At 48.7% G+C, this 18,082-nt stretch overlaps 5 protein-coding genes across 5 annotated transcripts; 3 read left to right on the top strand and 2 right to left on the bottom strand.

Annotated features, from left to right (window-relative positions):
• The first annotated feature begins 186 nt into the window (after positions 1–186).
• On the top strand, positions 187–5,659 carry GGS25DRAFT_505650 (Spc7-domain-containing protein). The gene is made up of 4 exons (XM_049262254.1): positions 187–836; positions 903–3,845; positions 3,898–4,519; positions 4,579–5,659. The coding sequence occupies exons 1-4, from the start codon at positions 621–623 to the stop codon at positions 5,235–5,237; spliced, it is 4,440 nt and encodes a 1,479-aa protein (XP_049112743.1). The 5' UTR covers positions 187–620; the 3' UTR covers positions 5,238–5,659.
• GGS25DRAFT_525116 (uncharacterized protein) lies at positions 5,413–5,994 on the bottom strand (the record flags this gene model as incomplete). The annotated part of the gene is made up of 3 exons (XM_049264727.1): positions 5,413–5,452; positions 5,505–5,603; positions 5,840–5,994. 3 exons carry the CDS (start codon positions 5,992–5,994, stop codon positions 5,413–5,415), a joined length of 294 nt encoding a protein of 97 aa, XP_049112742.1.
• A 2,296-nt stretch (positions 5,995–8,290) lies between these two features.
• On the top strand, positions 8,291–11,729 carry GGS25DRAFT_534430 (uncharacterized protein; the record flags this gene model as incomplete). The annotated part of the gene is made up of 2 exons (XM_049265770.1): positions 8,291–8,799; positions 9,320–11,729. The coding sequence occupies 2 exons, from the start codon at positions 8,291–8,293 to the stop codon at positions 11,727–11,729; spliced, it is 2,919 nt and encodes a 972-aa protein (XP_049112741.1).
• A 1,998-nt stretch (positions 11,730–13,727) lies between these two features.
• Positions 13,728–15,889, bottom strand: GGS25DRAFT_505648 (UV radiation resistance protein and autophagy-related subunit 14-domain-containing protein). The gene is made up of 2 exons (XM_049262253.1): positions 14,991–15,889; positions 13,728–14,910 (listed from the first exon to the last, which is right to left on the bottom strand). Exons 1-2 carry the CDS (start codon positions 15,592–15,594, stop codon positions 13,919–13,921), a joined length of 1,596 nt encoding a protein of 531 aa, XP_049112740.1. The 5' UTR covers positions 15,595–15,889; the 3' UTR covers positions 13,728–13,918.
• Positions 15,890–16,550: 661 nt separating this feature from the next.
• On the top strand, positions 16,551–17,928 carry GGS25DRAFT_505646 (uncharacterized protein). Its single transcript, XM_049262252.1, has 4 exons — positions 16,551–17,347; positions 17,411–17,469; positions 17,523–17,587; positions 17,637–17,928. Exons 1-4 carry the CDS (start codon positions 16,931–16,933, stop codon positions 17,690–17,692), a joined length of 597 nt encoding a protein of 198 aa, XP_049112739.1. The 5' UTR covers positions 16,551–16,930; the 3' UTR covers positions 17,693–17,928.
• The last annotated feature ends 154 nt before the right edge of the window (positions 17,929–18,082 follow it).

Here is an 18,082-nt window from a genome sequence, read left to right as displayed (position 1 = left end):
TTGAGTTTAGTTAATGTTCTTTTTAAGAGGTGTGGCTTATGAATTGATTGTTGAACTTGCCGCATGTGACTTGGAAATTCAATGCCAATGAAGCTAACCCCATTCCAGTTTAGTCAACTTGCAATGAACCAGCTACTTTAAGTGACGTACCCCACTACGGTTGAATTTCAATGTTTACAAACAAGGGTCCCGGCTCTCTTCTCATTGACGCGATCGCCGTGAGCATATGAATTTCGGGGGCACGATTCAACATTACCTATCTTCTTCTACCCTTACAACTTCACAACCCAATTGATGACACCACTACTTGAAAAAGTTGTTGTGAAGGTTTCTTTAGCCTATTTTTGTCAAACTACCTACTCAAATTCTTATAACTCAATTATCGACCAGAGGGTCATGCGACAACACTACCTAGTACTGAGTTCGCACGATCATAAATCAGCAATCGATAATTTATTTTCAACGTCGTACCTACCTGTTTCGTGTCTACTCATCTAGGCTATGGTACCTTAGAATATCACTATCCCCACAACACCTCGCCGAAACCATCCTAAATACCTACCCTTCGTTTCCTTCTATCATCTATCATCCATCATCCATCATCCATCGTATTGCCCAGCATGGCATCTCGCTCTGATGCCACAGTCCCGTCCACGAGACGACCTAGAAAGTCAACCGGGCACTCGCCTGTGCGCAAGAGGATGGAAAAAGAAAACATCACTGTCGACATGGCTAGTTCTTTGGCCGTTAATGGAGGGCGAAAGAAGTCACGAAGCAAAAGTGTAGGCCCTGGCGGATTGGATGCTCTAAAGCCTGGCTCTGGAAATAGGCGTGTGGTAGGAAATACCAAAGACAATATGTCTAACACCACTGCAAATCATAGTAAACTCACAACCAAGCAGTCTATAGCCGCCCCCGTTAAACCTCCCCCGAGATCGATTCTTAAGCCAACGATTCCACCGTTGCCTGAAATCCCCTCGTACAAATCCAAACATTCTCGTATCTCCCCACCTTCCATGGCCGGTCATGGAGCCGATAAACTACCTCACCTCTTCCAGAATGATGACTCCAATTCATCTGGCACCAAAATCGCTCTACGAACCGAAGAGGAACAACAAGCTGCTGCGCGAGAGAGAGAAGAACGAGAACGAGCTCAGTTAGAAAAAGAGATTAATGATCGCCGCGAAGCCCGAAGAAAGTCCCTTGCTAATCGAAGAGTTTCCTTCGCAGCCGAGGCTACCCTTCACACATTTCATGAAGTCGAGTATATGCAAGACTCGACAACTTCAACAGATTCCACTAGACGAGCATCATCACTTGCTGCTAATCATCAAGACCCAGAGCCGTCTGACCCACCATCGACCCCCCCAGAGCAGGAGGATGATATTGTTCCTGATTCTCCCGAAAATCAACGCGACATGCATCAACGAAACAGGCGCAGAAGCTCTGGTGTTCGCTCACTCAATTTCAACAATAACAATGACGATACCCTGGCTTCGAGTGTCTATAGCTCAGATTCTGAAGGCACAGAGGGCCCGATGGAGGTGCATGAGGAGATTGGTTCGGATTCTGGCAGCGATTCTGATGCTGATGGCGTGACAATGGATATTGATGTTGAGGTTACCGGTACTTCGGTTGCATCTGCTATGTCTGCTCGCTCAGTTTCTCCTGATGAGTCATCTGATACGCTGGATTCCGCTCTCAGACTTGCCTCTCGCCAAGCTGTCACCCAAAGTCTTGATGAGGAAGAAGAGATTATTCCATCATTCGGCTGGGCAAGAAAACCCGCACCCGCACCTAAGCAGCCGAGTCCTTTACGCGATCAGGAGAATACACAAAACGCCTTGAAGGCTGACCAGGCCAGAGACAACTACGAACAGGAAGATACTGAGGGCATGGATATGGACATGGACATGGATATGGACATGACCAACGCTGTCGGCGGCATCATCAAAACCCACCAGGAGTCCCCCGACGATGCCGAAGAAGAGATGTCGATGGATGTCACTCGAGTCCTAGGAGGCATACTTCCCCAACGCAATAGAACACAAAAAATGCAATTCTCTAGCCCGGACAAGAACGAAGAGGACTCGGCAGCTGAGGACGCGCCTATGGATTTTACTACAGCAGTGGGCGGAATCCGAAAAGGCCCGCAATCGGAAAATAGCCTCTTTGATCCAGATGATAATGAGGATATGTCAATGGAAATTACTTCTGCCATAGGCGGATTCCTTTCCAGCAACAATATTAACCCTGCCACCAGACAAGCGTCTCAAAGCCGACGTCGTACTATTGCACGTGGCGATGATGAAGCTACAATGGACATGACAGTTGGTATGGGTCGTATCATTCCTGCTGGCGAAGACGACGAGAATGATGAGGATGCCACAACAGGAATGGATATGACTATGACTATGGCGATGGGTGGGATTATCAAGGGTCCACCTTCGGCCAAGGACCGAACTGAAGCCAGACAGGTCATGGAGCAGGAGGCTGATGAAGACGATAGTGTACCAGGGTTACGCTCATCCTCTAAGCGACGCCTATCCGCAGCCATCGCTGGCAAGGGAGCCTCAGAGACAGGAAGCCCTGGATTGTCCATGTTTCGAGGAAATGGACTTCGCCGCAGTAACGGTTGGCAAGAATCAGCCACTCCGAAAAGCAGTTCACCTGTCCGGAATGTGTCACCCCCAAAATCTGCCAGTCCATTCAAACTAGGTACTCCCAACAAACAGGGACCTAGGACTCCATTGAAAGATCCACCCGCGAGGAAGTCCAAGTCACCTTCTGCTTCGAAGACTCGGCGTGGTTCTAATGTGGCTTCTACACCTAGATCCGCTTCTAAGAATGGCCAGGCGACGTCGATTTTTCAACAAGACCCTACGACCGGTGTGTCTACGCCACGCGTCGTTCTAACTCCTCAGAGGAGAAGGCTTTCGGGCGTGGGCGCTGACAGACCGGGCCTTGGATCCCCCAAGGTGGCGGCTATCTTCGACCGACGCGGGTCGATTGGTGATACAGCAGACGACTTCGTACCCCGTGAAATCACTCGGAATGTTTCCTTTGCCAATCCTCAGATATTGGAATTTGAAATAGAACGAGAACGCCAACTGGAACTAGAAAAAGAAAGTGGCCAGCTTTATGGCGGGGCTGACGGTGCAGACGAAGACCACACTACGGCAAGTCTAAAGGACATGATTTCTAGTATGACCCCTAAGAAGAACCCTTTTAAGGGACGTAAAAGCTTGCATGTAGGCAGTGCCAAGGGTCTTCTCGGAAAGCGTCCTATGGAGCTTGACGACGATGAGGAAGCTGAGGAGAGGGATGGCATCAAGCGACTCAAGAATCATCAAAGCAGTCCTGTCAAGAATGTCCGATTACACGCGCCTCCTTCAAAGGCGGAAACGACGGGACGAATGACACGTTCTGCCAGCAAAGAATTAGAAAACGTCAATGACTACAGAGTCGCTACTACGCCAGTTCTTTCGCCTAGAAAGACACCCGCTATAATGTCATCCCCTCGGGGTAAAGAGCGTTTTGGAGAAGTTGAGTCTATTCATCCTCCTAGCCAAACCACCTTGAACGAATCACAACCTGTGTTCGAACCCGATGTTCAAATGGATGATAATGACGACAACGACGACGATGGAGAGCGAATCCACCTACAGGACTTCTTGAACATGACCAACATTCGTTTTATGGAATTAACCACAACGAAACGACGACACACCCAAGCACCTAACACTTCAAATAACGGCACTATGCAAGGCGATGAAGACATATCTTTGCAGCGATGTGTTGTCGCTGGTGCTTGTACAGTTCCCATGCTGGAGCTATTTCAACATGTAAGACTTACCTTTTGTGTGCAGAAGCGTGATGGATGCTAACCGCGTATAGTCTTGTCGAGAGCTGAAAAAGTATATCTCAGAAGGTCGAAAGATAGTCCACGAAATCGAGACGGAGACTTTGGAAGAAAACCCAGCTCTTTTCAAAGAATATATGTCAGCAACACCCGAGTATAAGGCTTTCATGGATAACCAGTTCAAGAACGTCAAGACACATGCCCGGCTGTTAAGCAAGGCCATGTGGTATGAATGGCGTATGAAGCTCCAAGATGGTCTGAAAGAAGGCCTAGTGAACATTGGCGAAGGAATGGAAGCCGATGAAGAGCTTCTACACAAACAACAGGAATTGCTTGACAGTATTCTACCTGCGTTGACGAAACAATTCGAGTCTCTAGTAATAGAACACGACAATTTACAGTCCGCGGCACAGGAGCTGGCAGACGATGACCCCGAAGAACTTCAAATGGCTCGATCCGAGCTCGAGGAGGTTGACTTGGATATCCAAGCAAAGATGCAGCAAATCGAACAGTTACGGCAGCAACTTGACGACACTGAATCTGGCATCTCCGAGTTATCAGAGAAAAAACAGGCGTGTATCTCTGATATAGAGAAAGCAGAGAAGATTCGCGAAGCGAATAAGGGATGGGCTACTAGCGATGTTGCTGCGGCGAAAGGTTCGTACCTTTTTTCTTCTGTTATTTGATCATGGACGAAATTGCTAACCTGGATATAGCCAAATATGATGAAGTTGTGAAGCGACATGGTTGGAGCCTATTGCGTTCAACGGGTGAGCATGGGCTCGCGCTCGCATATCTTGGCGAGATTGAGGTCATCTTTGACTGCGCTTCGTTCGCAGGTTTGAAGCCAAATGGAACAATCGAGTTGTTCCATATTAGTCGGGAGGAAAACCCAACACCACCTACTCCAGAAAAACTGTTCTTCCTCCAATGCATCCGAAACCACGTTAGAGGCTTGGTTCAGAAGGAGACTAGGCCTAAGGACTTCCTAGATATGATCAGTGCGGGTTGGAAGAAAGCCAAGCATACCGCAGAAAATGTGCGTCTCTTGAATTGCTCGTTCCGAACCACCGTCACTAGAGTGTCGGATCACCTCGCCATCAAGGCACTCGTGCTATTGACACCATGCAAAACAAAGATAGAGATTACACTCAATCTGCATGGCCAGAGCACTCCCACTGGTATCGAAGTCAACATCGTCCCTCAGGCACGAGTTGTATACGGAGAACAGTTCAAGGCGGAGAATATTGTCGAGTTTCTCACGGCCAAGATTGGCACGCGAGTGCTCACAAATGAGGAGCAGGGCAGCATGAAGAATTGGGGCGATGTTGTTGTCGAGTTGGAGGAAAAGTTACTTGCAACGGGACAGAAATAAGCGGAGGACGGAACATGCCTATTCCAAGGCTGTTTTTTTGGCCCCTTGGCCTGTTTTGCTATCACGACTCACGACTGTTTCTTTTACGCACCTCGAATGCCTAGATTCTTGATGAGGAAGGGGTGTTTGGTGGCGTACCATTAGCTTAGATAGATACCATTACCTATTTGCATTGTCACCTTTTACGAAAAAGATTTTGTTGAATCCGTTGAGCTCTGTTGTTGATTAGCTGTTTTAAGTGGGCGATACATACATCCCCAAACCGACCGCTCGACCAGCCACTCCATCTTCTCGGTTTCCCTGTCCACTTTCGCAAACATGAAGCTCTCGAACTCGGTCTCGGCGCCGTCGCGGAGGAACTGGTGGCTTTTGACGGTGTAAAAATAGATAAATAGGTACTTCTATGCTTATTTGAGGTTGGGTGTTTGTTTATTATTTTTATTTATTTTTTGTGGGCAGGCAGGTGCCTGAGGTACCTACCCACCGTAGGAGAAGTAAACAACGAAGTAAATAAAACAACCGAGACGCGACTAGGTAACTCACACGACAGGCTTGCAATCACTAATCTTGCCGCGCCACTCCGCGATGCCCCCTTGACGTACTCGGCGTAGGGTATGCGCCGGCCGTTTTTCATGACCTGGTAGAAGGCGGGCGTCGCGGTGCTCTCGGTGTACAGCTTGGAGTCCTCGGGTCGGCCGGTCAGGCTCCGCTCCATGGCGCGCTGGAAGGCTTCGCGGGTTGTGGTGTATTCGGCCATTGTGGGATGGGTTGGTGGATGGATGAATATCTTGGGTTAGGTAGGTAATGGGCAAATACTTATTTGTATGGCCGCGTACCTCGTAGGCGATGAATTTACTAACCTAGCAAAGTATTAGGCTTTAGGGTTGATTGTTGTCTTTTCTTGCAGCCGGAAGAAAATTATAGGTAGGTGGAGCAGGAGGCTCGTCTGGCCTATTTGTAAACATCTATTCAAACATGAGCAAGCGGGGATTTTCTAACTACATACATAAGCCATAGGTCATAATCTATACGTAGATCCACGGGGGCGTGAAGGTAGGGAAGGAAGCCGAAATTTTCGGAAATGGCAACGACTGCTCTCTCTATACTAGCCATCGCGAGCTTCTATGGCAGTAAAGAGACGTCCTGCGGCTTAGGGGGCACGGAAGGCGGGTTGTTCAACTGCTGGTAGGATAATATCATGAGCTGATTTATCGAGGGTATTATCGTCACTTTCGCGTTTTAGAACGAGCTGAAGTATGGTATGGTATTTCTTCAATTGGGTTTATAGGTAGTGAGTAATGTAGCAAGCATAATGGGTGCTCATCTAAATAGCAATGGCTGAATACCGAGATATTGACCAGACTATAACTTGCGTAAAACATGTATCGATCTTCAATTACAAAGCTCATTATATTGGCATACATATAATATCAAAAGATACTGACCTGGTCATGTTGTTTTACCTTTGCGATTCCTCGTCATATACTCCTTTCGCAAACTCCCTCTTCAAGCTGTGACGTAGTTCTGTTTGGTTGCCATGACTGTATCCTATATAAATTACTCAAATTCGTTCATCTCCTTACTATATGACTGACTGATCTTATATCTAAGCCAATTCGTAGTTTCTTGCCATATAATGCCTTTACTATTATCGCGTTCTCTAACTGAGATGTCAACAAGGTAGAATAACTTAGCCTTGTATTAATAACAAGTTGATACGTTTTGTATACAAATTCATAGCCATCGCCCTACCAATGCTGCCTTTACGTTTAAGTCGAACACTTGGGACTAGATTATCAATGCTACTGCCATTACTGTTGAACTTGTCCTACTTTGATTATCTCCTCCTCTCGTCTGCTGTTCATTTATTGTCCGTCTTTGGAATCCTGGACGATTACTGCGTATATATCGACAGAGCAGTCGAGATGCCCAAGATACGAAGCTTCTTATCGCCTGTTAGATGTAAATGAGACGAAAAGTTGCAATTTAAATACCAAAAAGAAAATCCTCGAGCAAAAACGTAAGGAAATTGTAAACACCAATTACGGTCATGGACTACAGGACCATGTTTCCAGCTGTCCATCCTGGCCATAATTTCCAAAAGCCTGCCTACGATAGTTTCACACGGTATTCTTAACTCACTTAATTCGGAAAATATTGCTACTTCGCGAGCCCATTCCTAGTATCCTCCTTGAGTCAGGGCTAAGCTTCTCCCGAGCAGCACCTAACCAGGCTCAGATAGCTTTAAGGAACAAGAGATAGTGTAGGGGTGAGGGGATTCGAGAGAGTAAGCTTTTAGTGATAGATACAACAGGAAAGGCAATCTGAGCTCACTATTAATGCTTTACAGGGCCCTCGAGCACATTACAACTACCTCATTGCATGGGAAAGGCATCATACCTATATATACAGTAACAGACTCATCGATGGGTAGGCCATTTCATATTCTTCTGTACCCAGAACGCCCTATCGTAGGGGCTGCTGCCGCCGGCGACTACCTACATTTCTTAATGTTTACTGAAGTACCTGCCTAGGCACATACCTAGTATTGTTGTATTTACCCACCTAGTGATAGTGCAAGTACGAAGCTGTTTACATCGCTGGGTGCCTGATATTTAAGGTACGGATAAAATTTTTCAAAACCGCACAAATTACCTTCTGCTCTACAGTGCGGAAGGGAATGTAATAGAATGGAAAGGATAGAGTAGAGGTATCTTGAAAGTACACCTAGGTGAGAGTTAGGTGGCCACTGGTACCTGTGAGGGTATCTCCAGGTGTTCTGGTGCCCTGGTTAAGGGGGTTATAGGGGAGTTACTAGGCCGAAATACCTTTCCAGTGTACTTACAGAGTACATCCTCGTAGTATACATCTCGTCGTCGCCCACCACAAATTCACTGCACCTGTAAGGCGGTGTCGGTCACTTTGGCAGCCTCAGGCACCCTCGGGATTCTGCCGCTTTTCCCAAAAACTATATAAACCGCTGGACACTTCCCAAATTTCTTGCTTTCTTTCTTTCTTTTTTTTTTTCCTTAAGTTCGTTACAGCTTTTCAAGATGCCTGCATCAAGACAAATGTTACGTGTGATCTCCGTATCGCTTCCAGTGGTACGGAGCAATTGCTTTATGATCGGCCTCGCAGCCATTTACATGCTTCCGGATATCGTATCTTTGATACTTTATCCTCTTATGATGTTGAGTTGGTATTTCGTCGCTCATGATGCTGCTTGCAGTGTTTTGGGTGGTGAACATATCTTCTCCCGACTTTTACCTTTTCCCTTCGCCGCCATTGCCTACCTTTTCAAGGTGCACCACGCTTTGGGTCTCCTCGGCCTAGGGTTCATGCTCTTGTTCTGCCGCGTCGCTTCAGACCTCGCGAGCGAGTCGTCTCTCTCTGTCGGGTTAGTGTCAGCATGGCTGATCTTCCAGGCTTTCCTTTGGGGCTTTACGCCCTTGGGTTGGTTTGGATTTTTGGCCGCCATCTTGGCTGCTGGCACATACAACCATGGCATTGAACTGCTCGCCTACGTGGTCCCATGCCTCTTAACCTACCTTTGGATCAAGTGGTGAGTACCTATCTCTATTTATCAATCCCCCCTCCCCCACACCCCCCAGGGCTATCAGCTATCAATCGATAATCCTCATCATGACCCACCACAGCAGCCTACTAGGTATCTTTACTACCTATGAGGCTTATACCTAATCCCCCTAAGCACCCAACCCTCCTACCCACCTTGCCCTCCTACTGTCCTACCGCCTTACTGCCCTACTGCTCTACTGTCCTACTGCTCTACTGTCCTTCTCCCCTTCTCCCCTTCTACCTTCTCCCCTTCTCCCCTTCTACCTTCTCCCCTTCTCCCCTTCTACCCTTCTACCCTTCTACCCTCTACCCTCTACCCTTCTACCCTTCTACCATCTTCCTCTACCTCCCTACTGCCTACTATCATGTTACCCATACTCCTTACACATTTCTTTGACTTATACTTACTACCTATACCCAACCTTTATCCTCTACCCCTTACCCCTTGACCCCTTTTCTTCTGACCTCTTCTTGGATCGAAATAATTGCTAACTACTAATAATTAGGATGTTGCCTTCAACCACCGAGATTCGTCGACCTTCTTTGGGTCTTCGATCCCTCGTTCCCTGGCTTCAGAAGCTCGATTGGAGTCTAGGCGTCGGAGAACAGAACCTTTGGCCCGTCTTTGTCCGTTTGCGCCCCGTCCTCAACCTTGGCCTCGCCGCCCTCGACCACGGCCTCGCCCTATGTGCTACATTCGACAAGCACTTTGCGCATAGAATCGGGGCTTCGACCGTTGCTACAAACCGTCTACGTACAGTGGACACTCTTCTGGTTATTCTGGAGGAGCAACGCAAGCGAGTCGCAGCCCGCGAAGCCCGCGAAGCCGAGGAAGCGCGGCGTTCGCAGGAGAGCGTCAGGCGCTACTTCGAGGAACGGCGACAATACCGGCTCCTTGGCAACCTACGTTACGAAAGGTTGTTTCGGAAGCCCCAAGCCGAACCTCCTAAACGCCCGCGACCGACCAGTGACTACGTCGGTCCCTTCGCTCGCGCATACCTGCCCCGCCCTTCAAACACCGCGGCGAAACTTCGTCCTGCCCCTTTCTTGGGTAGCTTAGTCCCAGCAGCTCCGTCAACCCTCTCTGTTTTCGCGCCAGAGCCTTCGTTCGTCCAGTACCCCGGCGAATACCAGGCTCTTAGCCACATTCAGTCCGCCCAACCCGCTGCTGTTGCCTTCGCTGCCCCTGTTGATGCGCCCCAGCCTCAGTTCGTCCAGCAACCTCACGAACTCCAGGTTGTCCGTTACGATGCGCAGATACAGAGTCAGATGCCTGCTGCCCCCGCTGCCCCCGCTGTTACTGCGCCCGAGTATCAGTTCCAGCAGCCCGCGCCCAGCTTCGCCAAACCCGAACATCAACCAACTGTCTTCGTTGACCTTTCTTGCGCCCCCGCCGTTCCGGCCGTGAGCAAGGAAATCGAGATGTTCGACTGGGATAGTGCTCCTGGATCCCCTATGGAGTACAAGCAGCCTGACGGACAAGTTCAACAAGTGCCAATGGACCTCGACGCACAAGCCATTCCTGCGATAATGGAAATCGAGGAGGAGGAACCCACGCCCGCACCTGCACCCGAGCCAGAGCAAGACAAGACCCCATGGGACTTGGGTCTCGACGACAATATGGAAGGGGACTCTCCCGCTGCACCCGAGCCGACCAACGATGTGAACGAGCTTGCCGATGTCATGCAGAGCAGTCTGAGCCTATATAAAGTAGGCAAGGAGGACATTGAAGACCTTGAGAAGGGCCTTCAAGATCTGGCTTTTGGTAAAGAGCAGACGGCGGAGCCTGATCTGGATTCTGAGGATCCGGAGATAGGCGACGCACAGAAGCCAAGTCCTAAGCCGGAGATTGAAGACCTTGAGAAGGGCCTTCAAGACCTGGCTTTTGATAAAGAGCAGACGGCGGAGCCTGATCTGGATTCTGAGGATCCGGAGATAGGCGACGTACAGAAGCCAAGTCCTAAGCCGGAGATTGAACACCCGACCGAAGGTGGTAAAGGCCTGCCTGTTTCCGGACAAGACTATGACTTCGCAACTGGCGAGGACGAGGTTCGGCGAGCAATCGCTGAAGCTCTACTCGGCTCAGACTCGGAGTTGTCAGACCCCCCTCCATCCAAGCCCCCAAGCCCCGTGCCAGAGCCTAAAGCGCAAGAGGCCCAACCGCCCTCACCCAAGCAAGCACCAGTCGCCCCGGCCCCGTTCAAGTTCCAATTCGAACCGCAGCCGACCGAAAAGCCAAGCAAGGTGCCGATAAAGAGATCGTTGGGAAGGCCGATTGCGCCGATAGGCGCCAAAAGACTTCTTGAGGGTCTTCGCCCTCGACTTGCGCCCCCACCCCCGCAGCCAACAGATGACAATAGCAACGATGATTCTGATGATGAGTTGCCTGCCGCGAAAAGGGCCAAGCCGCAAGGGCCAACGGGTGGCGCGACCTTTACCTTCCGAACGCCAGTACCAATCCCAGCCTCGTTGCGAGACGTGAAACCGCTGCCCCGATATGATCCCAACTCAGTCGTGCCCGCTAAGCCGGCCAGAAAGACGCTCCGGGTTGTGCTGCGAAAGCCGCGACCCACCGCAGAATCTGTGGCCGGCCCATCGCGGCTGAAGACCCCCCCACCACAATCATTGACCCCGGCACAAGGTTCTCGCTCCGCCAATCCCTCGCCAGAATCGTCCCCGGATCGAAGCTTGTCCAAGGAGAAGGGTCCCGCCCAACCCCGGAAGACAGTCGGCGGCTTAACCATTGCCAAGCCCCCGCGGAAGATCATATCCGCCAAGGCGCCGTCCAAGAAGCTAGGTCCGAGGTCGGTTGACCCCGACGACGAGTACGAATCACGGGTGGCCGAACTCATGGAGCTGAACGACCTCGATGAGGAGACCGCCCGGGCGCTCGTGGATTTGAGCTTCGGGGTCTGAAAGGGACTGTAGCAGGTCCCTGGAAGGCTCTTTAGTGAGATTTCCGCCGCCCAACCACCCGTGATGCCAACTGCTGGAGAAGGTCCCACCCGTTGTGGCAACAATTGCTCTTGGCGACAAGTAAAGGTGCTCCCCGATACGATAGGCAACCGGCACTTCTATCCCTCTTCTCCCTACCGATATATATTTTCCGCAGACCCCCCCTTATATCACTTCACTGGGCCGGCGCGTGGCACTTTTTTCAACCTCGTCTTCGACACCACAGCTCCTAGGATCGACATGGGAGTCAGCCGGCCGCCGATGTTTTCGCGATGATTATGGATTCTAGGCGCCTGCGACTATAGTGGGCGTCAGATGAAAATGCGCGATCTCGGCCGCCCACCGCGCGTGCCTCTCCTGGATCCCGAGGAATCCCTTTATGGGGTGAAGGGGGAGGGAGGGGCCGCTGCGGTGTCGGATGAGTTTTTTCTTGGGCCGCCTTTTTTGTTTGAAGCCCTTGGGAACAGTGATTCCGGCTCGGCGAATTGGCTTTTTGCTCTGAGTTGCCCGAGGGGTCTTCGGATCAGGAGGGCGCGAGGGTATTGCCACAGTGTTCGTGATCCTCCTCGACAATGCCTGGTGGACCCCGTCACATCCACGCCCAGGTTATATTAGAGATAGGCCCCGTCTGCGTTTGAGGGAGCGCAGGCGGGACCCAGGATATGGTGGCGCCTTCATGGCCGAGTGACTGTGAGTTTTTGTCTACTTCCTCTTGGAACTTTTTACTCTGGTCCTCCTCTACTAACACACTCGCAGTCAAGGATCGGGCTCGTCACCAGCCCACTGCTCAACTCTCAAACTGATCTCCGCTAAGTGTCCCCTTTCCCCCCTTGATGGTGTCTTTAGTAACATTCTCGATAGGTCCTGCACAAGCTTCGGTTTGGACTCTGCTGCTTGGGACGGACCCGCTCTGCTCCCAGCTATAGCACGATCCAAGCCTGACCCAATTTTTGGAACCCCCATCATTATGCGAGAGTCTTTCTTTTTTTTTTATACGAAGCTCAATGACCATATTCGATGATTTTTCTATCCTTCGGGAAGAAAAACTTTTATTTTTTTGAAACCCGGGTTCCTTTGGATCCCACTCGTGTCCCTGGTATTACACTGCCTCCAGGAGACGCGGACTACTTCTTCTTCTTCTTCCTCCTTCTTTTTATCTCACACCTCACTTGGCGAAGCGTTGTTCAGGAGCTGCCTGGCAGAGCTAGCTCTCTTTGGCAGGGATGTCAATCAAAGGGCTAACTAGCTGGTTCAAATCCAGCGGTGAGGAACTGGTATTGCGATCATGGATGCTTTATCGGTTTGAGAAAGGCCTGAGCATTTAGAGGAAAAAAAGTAAGTCGCTAATCCCCGAAGCTCAACCATAACACCCTAATGCTCAGCTTGCTAACACATTCTACATACCCACCTATAGGTGCTTAGAAACGACCGACCCCCTTTCAGACCTGGCTCGACGGTCCTACGAGCGGACTTCAGAGGTCTCGCACGCAAGAACATCGATACCGAAGGAAAAGGGAGAGGGGGGATATCTCTGGGGTGATGCTAGCATTGAAACGAGCTGTGGGAGGGACTTGTAAGAGATGGGGTTTGGTATGAGTGATGATATAGGAAGGATATTTATGGGTAGGTCTACAGGACGGCCGTTATCATGTATCGAATGTCGAATTTAGGCCACGAAGGATGCCGGTACCGATTATCATGGTACTTTCTATATATACGGTTGCTTTCGCACCAAGTTCATATTCATACACTACGCTCTACACCTGACTGCTTTGCCAATACATCGGTAATGGGCGATAGGTCTATTTCTATCTCGAACTACAAACCCTAGCCTAGAGATCCCCTACGTAACTCTAAGCAAGCACTGGCGCATTCGTGTCCCCCCTTACATCCCTCTCGTTTGCAATGTTCTTTCATTCTTTCCTTTGCCACCTGAAATCAGTGTATTAAAACTCCTACTTTCTTGTTTTACTAAATTAATTATTACGCAAGATCTCGTCTAAGTCGAGAAAATCAACTCCGCAAGACAGCTAGCACTTCTGGAACCCACTCTATAAATGAGTATATACCAAAAGGGGTGTATTCTATTCAACACACTGCCTGACCTCTGGTCACTCTGGCGCATCTACTTTACAATCATAGCTATCCACCTAGTATCTAGGTTTGATCTTCGTCCACCCGCTGGTTCCCTTCTCCCTTTCCCCGCCTCTCCCGCCCGCAGTCCCGTTCCCATTCGTACCCGCAACATGCGGCACCCGAGTGTTAGTATCTCCGCTACTACCGCTCTTAACAGTATTAACGCTCATATAACTCTCGATCCCAAATCTATGCGCCGGTACGCCGTTGGGCCCTCCCTTGCCCGGGGTATTTCGGGTTCCGCCAATTAGCACGCCATCGTCGAGCGCATCATCTGGTGTCCACGCGTCGTCCTCCAGGAGCTCCCACTCGGGCACCGGATTCTCGCGGACAAGCTTAGCCTTGAGCTTATCTGCTAGCTTGGCCACGTTGGGCATCTTGAAGTTGCGCGTGAGCTCATTACCTGCCGCGCTGCCTAAGAATGTGTGCGCCGTGCCATGGGAGTAGAGGCCCATGCGAGGACCCGCTCTGCCGAGCTCTGCGGGCGCATTGCTGGTGATGCCGGTGCCGTTATTTTGGGCTGGATCGTCGGCGATCTGCTGAGGATTCCGCTGCAGGGAGAAGTTGATGAGAAGATTGTACAAGTTTCGGCCGAGACTAGCAAAATCCTCTAAGCTGTTGGTGTTATCGCCTACAGAGACGCCTTGGGTTCGACAAAGCCAAACTACATCATAGGCCAAGAGGCAAATCGCCTCGATAAAAGAATTGTACGTTTGTGGATCTTCTTTGCCAAGAGTGGATAGGGGTTTGTCCAAAAATAGGGGTCGGGGGTGTGGAACATGGGCGAATTGGCGATCACGGGGATCAGGAGGTAAAAATGAGGTACCAGGAAATGCGACATCGCCATGATGGTACGAAGAAGTTAACGAAAAGATTGTTGGTCGTGGGTAGTCATTGTGCGGGAGGGTGATTTCCGCCGGAAGTCGGATGGAAAGATAATGCGAAGTGAGCCATAGTAGATGCGTAATATGCGCGAGAGATGCGGAAATAAGCTCAGGTTGCGCGTCTAGGAAGTTAGAAGTATTAGATGGAGTTGAACGGGACATACACAACTTATGAATACTACGAGAAACTATATGAACTTACTGTTCATGGTATGTAGATCGACAATATCGATGCCACCAATCTTGTACTCAAATCGGGCGGGGTTCCCACGCCGCACACGCTGCAGTCTGTACAGCTTGGCTACCTCCATACAGAGAGCGGCCCGGTACTTTGTCATAGCGTCGTACTCTCGATCCCAGGAGTACCTGGTCATCTTGATGGCTTTCTTGGTCTCTTCAATCTCGCGAGCTCGTCGCGCAGTAATACCCTGCGAGGCAGCAACAAGATCTGACTTCTTGCGAGCGATGCCAGCCTTGCGCTCCTCAATCTCTCTTTTAACAGCAGCGACCTCTTCACGAAGCTTATCGGCGGATGCTATAATTCTCTCGGTCCTCTCCTTAGCCTTGTGTTCCTCCGAAATGCAGTTTTCTATGTACGTTCGAGGAGAGCCTTTTGTCGCAGAGGGATTTGGAATTGTATCGCTTTCTGACAATAGCTTGGTGACTCGAGACTCGAGCTCCTCAGCTTCTATGAGGATCCTAGCATTTGCCACACGGCCTTCGTACAATTCGTTCCTCGCATCTACGGTACAAAGGAAAGGCAGCCTGTTCGGGTGATGCGCCCGATGGCAAATATCGCAACTCATCGTGAATGATGGACGTTGTAGCGTGATTGATTGATATATTCAATGAGAATTCAGAGTCGCACTCTCATGGATTCTTATGGATTTCATGGATAGCAACGGGGGGCTCGTGGAAGTTCTGGTATGTTTGAAGCGTGAAGAAGCTGCATATCTACGTGTTAGAAAGCTATATACCGAGTAAAGAAAAAAGAAGAGAGAAAGAGAGAGAGATGACATATAACAAGCATTGACGAGCTGAATGTGAATAATTAAAAAGTAAAAGACGGCGACGAAGGTTAAAGGGTCCGTCCTTGTGACGTTAACGAGACTAAACGAGTATAGTACTATGTACCTTATCGGTTCTTATCTAGTTATATTGATCTTGTGTTGGTCTTATGTCATCTTCATCGCCAAGACATTCAACCCCCTGATTTGTTCCCCTGTCAATCTTTGAATTAGGTAATCTGCAATTAAGCACTTACGAAGGTTGTGGCCAAAAGTTTAGACCAAGATATACCTCAGCCCCACAGTTCCTCCACTTTTCTACTATTGTAAGAAATATTATCGCCAACATATTTACTTATTTATAAAGCCTTATAAATTTATTTAATATATATTAAATATGTTATTATGTTATTTAATTAGTATATTTAATAATAGAAATTTCTATAATTTCTTTTCTTTATTAAATTAATGTAAATACTTGTATAATAATCTAAGGTTGTTTAGGATTGAAGGCTTTAAGTTTATAGCATATTATAGCGCTTAAGTGTGCTATAAGGTGCTATACTTTTAAGGGTTATAAGGGATTTAACGTTAAATGTATACCTATTATTGGTAAAGGCCTAAAAAAGAGTAACGCACTGTGGGGCAGAGGTATATCTTGGTCTAAACTTTTGGCCACAACCTTCGTACAGTAAGTAGTATTTTGTATTTTGTACCTACCCCTTGGGCAGCGACGCGTCTTTTGAGATTTCATTAATTCAGGAAACCGCGAGGCGAATTATTGTAAATAAGAAGAACATTGAATAAAGCAATAAAACAATAGTTATTAAGTTCAAATTAAAAAGTCGACTTCTTTCTTATTTGAAAGATTCTTCTTTCATCATTTACATGCATGTCTCGAGGTTTTATGTATGAGTCAAAAGTCAAGAACGAGGGTTAGAGTCATCAGGTGACTGACTTTATCATTCATTCAATCATTCTATCATTCTACATAACTACCTTAATCAACTGTTCCATCCACTTCTAAATTTGTCGCGTCACGCGTCGTCTATTCCTTATTTCTGCACTAGGCTGCAGACTATTCTGGACAAGGATTATATTAAACCTTCAGTCCAGGCCAGGACTAGTTGGGAACATGTCTACTACACCTAGGTCATCGTCTCCGACGAAGCAGGACAGATCAGCCTTTGATCAGTCAATGATGGTTGAGTTGCCAACTCATCTAGGTGACGGGACCGAACTCATTGAACCCCCTGAGGAGGACGTGACAGTTAGACTACGCGCACAATCGCAATCCCAGTCGCCTACCCGAAAGCAACGTGCCAGACCCGAGCAGAACCAAGAGCTTGCTAGAATCAGACACTTGGAACGTCAACGCCAGACACGTACGCCGGAGCCGCAGAAGAGACGAAGTAATAAGTCTGAAATACAGAGCCCTGGCCACCTAGCTGCATTCAACTGGGACGACTTCGAGGAGCGTTACGAGAAGGCCCTACAAGAGGCCGACGAACAGGAAAAACAGCTCTTGGATGACTTTGATAGTCTTGTCAAGGTATGCGAGACTACAGCATGGACAAATTGTAACCCTTGAATCGACGTTGACCTAGGGATCTAGTACTTTAATGTTTGGGCAACGGCTTCCTCTACCCATGATAACGACAGAGCAGTCAAAAGGTTTGATTCCTTAAGCCATGCCCCTTTAATGCCACCGGTTAACAGATTACTAGACTACAAACTCGTGAGAGACATGTACGCCTTTCTGAACAAGCACTGGAGCAGAAGAAAAAGCATCGTAAGTATTAAATACTTCCACTTCACACTCTCGTCACTAATCTGTTCAGTATCCGAGGTTGTAAAGGCTTTCCAGAGTGCTCTGGCATTGTTGAGCACGACCTGAACAGCAAGTTTAGCTCACATCCACGTCAGATGAGAAATACATATATGTAAGGCGTTGGGTTAGTGAGGTAGGTACCGATGCATGAAGGTGGCGTTAGTGTGTTCGCCCTGTCCTCTACGAGGATCACGGCCTAATGACTTTACGATTCTCATGAACAGTTAATAGTATGAAATTCTATTTAGATTCTACTCCTATATCCACCTATATGTAGTAATATAGTAGCTTCGTAAACTGTGCTTATTTGTATCTGTAACGATCTCCTTTGATATATCGTTACATTACATGTATTACTGGGTACCTAGTATTAGATAGTACTAACTCAACTTCACATAGTACTAGGTACTACTATGTACATATTTATGTATGTACCGAATAGGTACCCTGCAGCTA

Source organism: Hypoxylon fragiforme (assembly GCF_022984875.1).
Source record: "Hypoxylon fragiforme strain CBS 206.31 chromosome Unknown GGS25scaffold_9, whole genome shotgun sequence".
Lineage (NCBI taxonomy): Eukaryota > Fungi > Ascomycota > Sordariomycetes > Xylariales > Hypoxylaceae > Hypoxylon > Hypoxylon fragiforme.
The sequence above is the reverse complement of the archived record's forward strand: the minus strand, read 5'-3'. Positions and strand labels throughout refer to the sequence as shown.